The 10,594-nt window shown below is 44.6% G+C and overlaps 1 protein-coding gene across 3 annotated transcripts in view; it reads left to right on the plus strand.

The window, feature by feature from the left end:
- Nucleotides 1–10,594, plus strand: part of TBCD (tubulin folding cofactor D) — a 181,980-nt gene that overhangs the window by 70,419 nt on the left and 100,967 nt on the right. For all 3 annotated transcript variants that reach the window (XM_085861145.1, XM_085861146.1, XM_085861147.1), the window contains 3 exons: nucleotides 6,702–6,835; nucleotides 7,133–7,193; nucleotides 7,295–7,369. In XM_085861145.1, coding sequence (XP_085717271.1) covers nucleotides 6,702–6,835; nucleotides 7,133–7,193; nucleotides 7,295–7,369 — 270 coding nt within the window. The remainder of the gene's footprint in view (nucleotides 1–6,701; nucleotides 6,836–7,132; nucleotides 7,194–7,294; nucleotides 7,370–10,594) is intronic.

The following is a 10,594-nucleotide window of genomic DNA, read 5'->3' on the forward strand; positions in this document are numbered from 1 at the left end:
TCTCCAACACTCCCGACTTCCTCATACAATACCACAACTCCTCTCTTGGCACCCTATCATAAGCTTTCTCTAAATCCACAAACACACAATGTAACTCTTTCTGGCCTTCCCTATACTTCTCCATCAACATTCTCAAAGCAAACATCGCATCAGTGGTGCTCTTTCCTGGCATAAACCCATATTGCTGCTCACAGATCATCACCTCTCCTCTCAACTGAGCTTCCACTACTCTTTCCCACAACTTCATGGTGTGGCTTAACAACTTTATCCCTCTGTAATTTCCACAGCTCTGCACATCACCCTTATTCTTGAAAATCGGAACCAGCACACTTAATCTCCACTCCTCCGGCATCCTCTCACTTTCCAAGACTTTATTTAAAAAAAATTCCACGACCCCATTTGACCCCTTTAAAATCCTAAGACCCCTAAAACACCCCGACCATTTTTTTTTTTGAATGAATGAATGTTTTGACCCCTTTAGAGTCTTTAGATCCATAACAATCTTAAGACCCTTTCGATATTTTAGACCCCTTAGATCCTTTGACCCTTAGACCCCTTGACCCTGAGACTGCTTGAACCCTTAGACCTTTTGACCCGAACTACTATTGGAAAATACCCTTTAGATCCTTACACCCCTTATAAACCATGATGCATGCTTTGGACCACTTAGACCCTTTATACCTTAGATCCATTCGACACCTTTAGATGCACACCACACAAACGTCTATTGAGTCTTCTTACAATAATACAGACTTTTTTTTCATCAAGTAGTTTGCAATCTCCAGCAACCTGGAAGTGGGTATTCTGCTTGTTTGAGCAGAAATTGCATATTGGGTTACTGACTTGATTCACCAATCAAAACCTTGAAGCATATTGTTTTTCGCTCACCTGGAACTATGTTCCAGGTGAGCTAAAAATCAGAACGATGGATTTATCCTTTTTTTTGACACATCACTGGTTTCCATGACACCAATTTCACCCGATTATATTCAAATGGGCCTTTTGTGAATTTATTAATTGCCAAAATGAGAATTCCTCTTTTTATCCCACCTTTGGAACAAACTCCCACACTCTTCAATCCAACTCTTCCCTCCAGGTCTTCAAAACAGCTGTTCACTACCATCTCTTATCTTCCCCCATCCAAAACCTCAATCTTTTCTACCCCTCCACTAATCCACCCCAAAACCACCTCCTTCAAATTCCCTGCTTTCCTTCCTGAAAGTCCCTGTCATGTAAGGACCTGGAAGTCCCTGTAGTGTCCATCTTGTTTACCCAGTGTACCCCGCCCCATCCCTCTCCCTTCCACAGACCTCCTCATGTCTCTGTTCCACACTGTATTTTCCTTCCTTCTTCCCCCCTCTTGTCAACCCTTGTTATATGTTCTGTATGCTCGCTCTCACACGAGCCTAGACAGTGTATATAAAAAATAAATAAATATCAACCTCTTCTTTTTGAAGATATCAAATTCTTCTCTCTCTCTCGCTCTCAGCTTCTTTGTACTTGTGTGTAGTACATGCGAGGAAAATTTGGTCAAAATTGTCAAAGATCTAGGCCAGCTGAAACGTGTAAAACACTCATTAGCCTTCAATAAAAAAAATGCATCAACCAAACATGTTATGCACAACATTCTATCATGTAGAACACCCGATAGGTCAAATTTTCGACATTACCAAATTGCTCTTTCCATTGCAACTGTTGTTTATTTAGATTTTGCAAGTACCCTGCAATGCATGACATTTTTATTGTTTGTCTGTTTTTGTGAGCAGGATATCTGAAAAAGTTATAGACAGATTCGGATGAAATTTTGTGGCCAGGTTGGGTGTGTGAAAATGACAAATTAATTAGATTTTGGTCTGAATCAATATACGAGAATTTTTTTAAAGTGAATCTTCACCATTCATTGAGCGATAGGGCCAAAAATGATATATATAGCATGATATCTCAAAAGTTATGGACTGATTCGGACGTGGTGGACAGGTTGGGTGTCTGTCAAGGACGAGCAGTTTCGATTTTGGTGAAGATCCGGATCGGACATGAGATTTAATTAATTTATTAATTAATTTATTAATTTTAAATCTTATTCTTCACCATTGAAAGATGGGGCCAAAAACGTTATATCACATGATATCTCAAAAAGTTATGGATGGATTCAGGCTAAACATGGTGGATGAGTTTGCTAGGCGACAAGAACAAGCTGATTTCGATTTTGGTTGAGATATGGATGCAGATCCGGCCTATCGGTGGAATACAAAATGTAAACTATTCAGCCTGGCAGAGGTATGCGGTCTACCAAGTGCCGTTCTAGTTAACTTGTACGATTGTCAGTTTTGTTTTATCGGGTTTTTGTTTTGTGTGTGGGGGAGATGGTGGTGGGGGGGTTGAGGAGGGGGGTTCCCTGTATTTTCTTTCTTTTGTGAAGCGATTGCCATCAGCAACCCAAAGGGAGAAGTTTTTCAGATTACAAAATACTGATTGTTCATGTTTTCGTGAATGGTGTGTGTGGATTATGATATTTTGATTTATATTTGCAGTGTGGAGCCCCGGGCCCAAGCATACAGTGTGTGTGTGTGTGTGTGTGTGTGTGTGTGTGCGTGCGTGTGTGTGTGTGTGTGTGTGTGTGTGTGTGTGTGTGTGTGTGTGTGTGTGTGTGTGTGTGTGTGTGTGTGTGTGTGCATGTGAAATCGTTTTTCATGTCATTGGATGCTTATTAAAAAAGATTTTTCGCAAGTGCGGGCATATCTTTCCTCTGGGCAAATAACCTTTCTTACACGAAGGGAACTTTATCAGTAATTGAATCAATTGGACATTGGTACAGTTATCAGAGTGTTTTGACTCGTTCCGTTTTGGTTGTACGCTAGCCTCACGAGGTGTTTTATATGAGGGCATGTTGAAAAGTAATAGCTTGTCTTCTTTTACTCTGAAATAGGTAAAGATATGCACATGAAACAAATACAGGTCAGGTCAGGTATTTGAGCATGCGCTGGAGCAGCACATCGCTGCGTCCACTTTCCGCCGGTCCTCTAGGGGCCTCCCTCCGTCTGGCAACCGCCCAGGCAGATGCCGGGACCATCCCCGTATCCTTGAGATGCCGCTCAAACTGCTGCAACCATGAGGAACATGGTTGTCCCGTTAGCGTCCTCCACTCACGAGGCTCGATCGGTGAGCAGGATCAGCATCAGGAAAATGAGCCAAATGTGCATACAGCCACAGCTGACGCTCACTAACGATGCAGGTAACAAATCTCATTTGACTCTCTCTCAGCCACCACTCGTTGGACACAAAGTCCGACCAGCGATAGCCAAGGATTCTCTGAAGAGACCTGCTAGCAAGTCTCACATCCGAAGAGCAAAACTGGAAGCACCAAGGATTTACAGACTCAGACTTGCATTGTCCTGCATGGGTACTGACAGCGTCACACCCAATGATCCAGTGAATCAATGACTTCCCAGGCCTGACCCAGGCATCTGTTGAACTCTGGCTCACAGCCAGCAGAGACATGAATATCACTGCCAAGGTAAGTGAATCTTTCTGTGACCTCAACATCCTCACCACAAACAGGCACAGACAGGAGAGCAGCATCCCAGATGTCATTGAAAGCCTGGATCTTAGTTTTGACCCAAGAAACACATAATCCCAGCGGCTCCGACTCCTCATTCAGCACCACGATGGCCCACAAAAGGACATCCAGCATCTCCACAAACATGAATACATCATCTGCGAAATCAAGGTCAGATATCTTGACATTCCCAAACGCTGCATCGCAGCTTGATCTCTGACATCCTCCCCACAATCCAGTCCAAACAAGTGCTGAAAAGTGAGGGGGCCAGGACACACCCCCTGACGAACTCCAGTACCAACTGGAAATAAGTCGGAGGTAGAGCCACCACACGTAGCATTCTCAATACCAGATTGTAGTTCAAAAATCAGATTGATCACTTTTGGTGGCACCCCACGAAGACTGAGAATCCCCCAGAGGGCATCCTGATTCACTGAATCAACCGCTTTGCAGAAATAATGTCGACTGCAAGCAGCCCTTGCTGAAACTCTCGTCTGCGTTCAGTGCGGACCCGAAGAGCAAGGATGCAGTCAATTGTTAACCTCTTTGGTGTAAAGCTTAACTGCTCTGGGCACTGGTTCTCAAGCAGATGGTGGCGAACCCCATCAAGAAATATCCGAGCAAAGACTTTGCCCTGCACTGAGAGCAGCCCGACTTTGCCCTCTCCTCTCGGTAGCTGTTGCAGTCCTGCCGATCACCCTTCCCTTTCCAGAGAGAAACAACAAGGCCCTTCTCCAGTCAGTTGGGATGATGCCTGTATTCCAAAATGATCACAGAACTGCATGCAATGACATGAGTACAATTTCCACCAGCCTTGAGAAGTTCATCATGGATGCTACATATCCCAGGAGCTTTATGCCATTTCAACCGCTTCACCGCAGCCTGTTTCCACAAACAAAGTTGGTTCACAGTTGATTTGAGGGTCAGCAATAGGAATAGTTACACCCGTGACGTCCAACTCAACAGCTGGTGGGTCAGCCTGGTACAGCTGCTCAAATAACCATCCCAGCGGGCCTTCACTTCGTACCACTCTGTCAATAGCCCACCCCCCTCCAACTCTTACTGCAGAACACTGAGGGACGAGCTTGGAGGAACGCAACGCACAAATTCCTCTGTAAGCAGGACAAAGAAGCACAGGTGATGCTGTCACCCTTAACAGGCTTCTTGCGCATAGGCCTTCTTGCCCGTCCTCGGTGCTCGTCGAATTTTACGCCTCAACTCACGAAATAACTCAGCTCTGCCATTATGTCTGGCCCTGTGACTGGTCAATGGTATCCAGTGTCCCTTGGGAGACAAAGTTCTTCTTCGCCTGACCGTGGGTTCCAAGACATCCAACAGCAACATCAAGGATGGTAGGCTTGAAGGCATTCCACAACTCTTCAGGATTCCCTCAAACACCCAGACTCCCCCCCCCACCCCCAAATCTCCACTCGGCCTGTTCACAAACTCTTCAGCTACCCTCTCATCATTGGGCTGGGATGGGACCATTCTCCTGGATTTATGCTGCAACTTTAGAGTTGCTACAACAAGCCTGTTGTCGGTATTGAGGAACCGAGCACTGCAATTCTGAGGATCCCTGCCATTCTGAATCGTCGTTCAGCAACCATCGACGAGCACATGGTCAATCTCCTTTTCCACACCACCTGTGGTGGAATAGCAAGTCCAGTGATGAGCTGTGGGTGCTGAAACCATGAATGAGCCACCCGAAGTCCACGACTTCTTGCAATGTCAAGAAACTTAGTGCTATTCTGTTTCACAGTTCCAGACCCATGGGGACCAACACACGTCTCATAACCATCCCTATCAGTGCAAGTCGATACGTTGAAGTCCCCCAAGATGAGAGTATCTCTCCCGAGGGACTCGTTAACCACAGACTTGATCGTGGCATAGAACGCCTCATTCACAGTGAGATCACTCACCTCAGTCGGAGCATGTAACATGCCAGGGAAATGACACCCAAGGAGTGACAAATCCTCAGTCTCATATGCTCGTTGACTGGTGTTACCTTAATTATCATGGAAGTCAGCAGATTGGACACAGCTGCAGTAACTCCTTGGGTATGGTAACCATCAAAGCGACCAGAACAGTAGAAAGTGTAACCACCCACAGTGATTTCACTACTGTTCGATCTCCGAACCTCAGAGTGCTACAATACCGATGTTCAAATGCTGGAGCTCAGTTGATAGCAGATAAGTGATCCTCTATTAGGGATAGGTTATTCCAGGAACCCACCCTTGGACCGCCTCAAGTTAACCCGAAGAGACGCCGTCTGGTGGCGACACCTCAGCACCACCTCCAAAATCGAATCTGTTTGTTCTTATGCACCTACCCAACTTCTCCAACAAGTTTCGCCTGAACCTGTCCACAGCTTTTTGAGATACCACGCGATGCAGTATATTGTTTTTGTTCCGATCTCTCAATGGTGAAGAATCATTCAAAAATTTGGATCTGGATCTTCACCAAAATCGAATCAATTCGCCCTTGGTACACTCCCAACCTGCCCACCAAATTTCGTCCCAATCTGTCCACAACTTTTTGCTGTATCCTTCTCACAGACAGACCTGGCTGAAAACACAACCTCTGTCCACCTTTGGTGGTGGTTAAGAATATCAGTTTGTTTGTTCGTTATTTTCTTGTGTTTTTTTGTTCTCTTGCAATAATATATACCATTATGTCCAAACATTTTAAAATTGGCTGTCTGATGTATTATGAATTGTTGTGATGTGAAATGCCTTTAGCAGGTTTGAAGTTTCAAATTCCAAAGCCACCAATCTTGCTGCAGTTTTTCCCTTGTTGCCTTCTTTCAATTGTGTACAACACCTGCCTGCTCTTTGCATCACTGCTCAAAGTGCGGCTGTCCCACTGGTGCGGTTCCTCCTGTGGTTAGGGCAAGAACTTCTGTAATTTAGCTGGGATGCTGTCTTGTGACATTGTGCGCTGCAGATGTAAATATTTTTGTGGTAAAGGATAGTGTAAGCATATAAAATGGAGACGCATTGATTGAAGGCAGAGGAATCCTGGTCATTATTTAATTGCTTCCACTCTATGAATGTACCCAGAATGCACTTTGCCACCATTACCATCTATTTCCACTGCTGCGTGTGGCGGACATGATCTGTGTCCGTTCCTGTAATTCTTCACACAGGTACCAACGTGGGAGCCGCTGTCTGCTGGATAATCTCCGTAGTACAAGCAAAGAGCTTGTGGTTGGTGCCACCTACCCGGAACCACAGGAGGAGGACTATGAGGAAGTTCCTGAGGATGTGGAGGAGGTCATTGGTATGTTTATTATTTTCCCACTCCTCGTTTTAGATATCTTTGGCCATTTTGCACGAGAGCTTTGTAGTCTTGTGCTGGTGGTACAAATTTTCAGCCGTCTATTATTTCGGAGCTAAATCATTTGTAAACAATCAAACAGCCAATCAGTATTGATGTCCATGTGCAAAATGCTTTGGATCAATCGACGATTGCTATAAAACAAAAAGAAACCCATCGTTTGAAGTTGCTTACAACTTCATGGAGTGCGAGAGATAATGCAAATGGGCTTCTTTGTTTCTTTCTGTGTTGCACACACAGAACGGCTTCTTCTCGGGTTAAAGGACAAAGATACTGATGTGCGATGGTCAGCTGCCAAAGGGTAAGCCCTATTTTGATCGACGACCGAGAATGCGTCTTGAAATGCTTTTTGGGTAAACTGCATTGAATGAACTTTTTGAACCTTCTGGTGGTGTCTTGCAGGATCGGACGGGTTACTGGTCGGCTGCCCAAGCAGCTTGCTGACGAAGTGGTGGAGTCTGTGCTGGAGTATTTCAGGTAATTTCCAGAGGTGGAGTGGTTATCTCTGTGTAGGCCTTAGTGTATTATGGTGGTGTTGTCACTGAGAGCTTTAAAGAAGTGAAAATTGTTTTCTTTGTCTTCGCGATAAAGCAGTCGTCTTCCTCTTTAGTGTTGCAGCATGCAGCTGCGAGTGGCATCATTTACTTCGGGCGCAACTAATGCAGTGCCCCCTGTAGTTTAGGTAGGAATTTGTAATTTGTTCAGGGTGCCGGTGATAACTCCCCTTTCTGAAGGACACAGTGGGATCTTTAACATCCAACAACGAATGCCGGCAGATGGGACACCCAGTTTCATGTTCATCCGAGGGGGAGGGACGGCACCCACATTGAGAAATAACCTTGTCTGTGAAACACCAGGATGGCAGTTTATAGCTGGGCCAAGATTTTAATATGGGCGAGACAGCTCAGAGATGAGTGTACAGGCTCTTCTGCGCACCCAATGTTCATGCAGTAAAACACATGCATGTGTAAATGTATATGTATATCGCAGGGCATGCTTGCACATTGTAAGCAAGAACGAACCATTTTTCCCCATTGTCTTTTGTCACTCACCTGCATTTGTTTTTTTTTCATTTATTTATTATTACAGCGTGTGCGCTGTATACAATTGCACCGACTTTGAAATGTCCCCGGTGTCTACCACGTCTCCGGTGCCCCCCTCCCCCCCCCACGTGCCTCAAGACAGCCAATGACGGCCATCCGGTAGATGGCAGTGCGTAACCTAGACGGAAATGGCGACAATTGACGGAAATACCCGAGTATTTCAATGGAAATTTGTGAAACTAATGTGTTATATATGTGAAAACCATTGAATTTATTGCTTGACGGAAAAAAACCAAGAAACGCTCCCCTCTCATGTACTAATGAACGAAAGACGTAATTTCCGCCCACCATCGCATTTCGCGCCGAACGCCGAAAGCTAAGTTCTTCTTATGCTATCATTCTTTTGCGGCCCCCTGCCACACTGTATTGAACGATTTCATTCCTTCTGTTGTATATAAAGGTGCTTATCGCAATAATAACAAGATTTTTACATTTCAAATATTAAGTATGCTTTGTAATTGTTTTTCAACTGAAAAATCATAAATTGCATATTTTTAACATTAGTGTACTCATTTGCTTGAGTCCTGGTGTTGGCTTAGTGGTTCGGGTGGCGGCTTGGGATCCCAGGGTCCTGAGTTCAAGCCCCGTTGGCTGCTGAATTCACACCAGGGGGTTGACTCAGCCTGTCATCCTTCCTTGGTTGGCGAAATGAGTACCAGTGTACTGGTCCCGGTGTATGCCCCGGTTAGAATAGGTGTACCATATCCCTGTGTGTCGTAAGAGGCGACCAGGGTTGGCGTCAGGAAGGGCATCCGGCCATAAAAAAACATTGCCTCAAGAAAAAAAAAGCCAAACCCCTGCACAGCAGGGAAAAATGGCTGTAAAAACGTTAAGTGTACTCATTTGCTTCACCACACGTGCTGTATTGAAGGATTTCACTTGTTTTCATTCATTTCCATTTTCATTTACGGAAGCTTTCCGACAGTTCTATGATGTATATCCTCCCCCCCCCCCCCCCCACTGGTGTATCTGCTTCGATGTCCATCGACACGTGAAATTTTAGCTTTCTCCGTCACCCGGAAGGTCTCAAACATTAATATCAGTGAGTCAGTCAGTGAATGGTTAGAATGAACTTTATATTTATACATTACCTCCATCAGGCTGAACAGTTTACCTTTTGTATCCCACGGATTGGTTGGATCTGGATTCATACCTGAACCAAAATCAAATTGGCTTGTTCTTGTCATGCATCTAACTCATCCACGTTATTTTGTCATCATCCGTCCACAACTTTTTGAAATATCGTGCTATATATCTTTTTGTCCCCATCTTTCAATGATGAAGAATCACTTTAAAATTAAAAAAAATTGTTGTATCCGGATTCAGATCTTCGGCAAAATCACACCAATTTCGTCCTTGTCACACATCCAACCTGTCCACCAAGTTTCGTCCGAATCGCTCCAAAACTTTTTTGAGATATCGTTTTTTGTCCCGATCTCTTAAATGGTGAAGAATCACTTAAAAAATTGTGGTGTTTTATTCGGATCTTCACCAAAATCTAAAAATCTGTGAAACGGTTTCCCTTATAAGGAGTACAGGTATCTGCAGTTTCTTTACAGGCATTAAAATCGACATTCTTTAAGAGTTGATCTTTTAATTCCAGAAATGGCATATTCTTGCAGGTACGGATGGAGCCAGGGTTAATATTATTGGTGGAATGTGATAATTAATAGAATCTCTTTTGCCTTGGAGGTTTTTGATCATATCTGGATGCTCAATTTTATTATCAACTTCTCCTTTTGTTGATTTCAATGAGCTCATTTTTATTTTGTGTTTCTCTCTTTATTTTGTTTTTCAATCAAAATTGGCCTTTTATGAGAGAAGGCAAAAGAAAATGAGCATCAACAGCAGCAACAATCGCCAAAATAGTTATGGAAGAAGCACCCGTGGATTCCGTGATTCACCTATTTTATTTTGTACTTGCAAATACCACCCCTTGCTTCGCCGACGGAAATACTGAGAGGGGGGTAGGGAGAGGGATGGGGGAGAGGGAGAGGGGTGGGGAGAGAGAGAGGGGTTGGGGAGAGGGAGTGAGGTAGAGGGGGAAAGAGAGAGTGGAGGGGAGGGGGAGTGAGGAGGGAAGGAGAGTAAAGAGGTGGGAGAGTGAGAAGAGAGGGAAAATGAGGGGGGTGGGGGAAGGGAAGGCAGCGAGAGGAAGGGAAGGCAGGCGTGCAGTGGAGCATAAATTATGATTCATACTGTCTCATCAAATTGCTTCTGCATAGAATAACAGTGAAGATGGAAACAAAATAATGTCTGAAATCCATTTTCTACCAGCCATCCGATAAATACCGCCCAGAGACAAACACGTCCAGAGCCGAGCTGTCCGGAGACGAAGCCCCGCCAGACATAACCACCATTCAGATATGTAGAGAGAGACACACATACACAGACGGATGGAAATGTGTGGGAGGAGGGTGTTGCGAGAGAGACAGAGACAGAGACAGAGGAGTTAGCAGAGAGAATATGTTAGGCTGAATGAACACACACACTTTGCCGATATTGGCAATTCTTGGGGAATCGGCAGGTTGGAGTCAGTGTGATTACCAACTGCAGTACTTACAATGTACAACGCAAAAATCATGAGTTGCTTTCACCG

This window comes from Eptatretus burgeri, chromosome 17, assembly GCF_056783735.1.
Source record: "Eptatretus burgeri isolate ZD-2024b chromosome 17, Ebu_testis_v1, whole genome shotgun sequence".
In the NCBI taxonomy this organism is placed as follows: domain Eukaryota; kingdom Metazoa; phylum Chordata; class Myxini; order Myxiniformes; family Myxinidae; genus Eptatretus; species Eptatretus burgeri.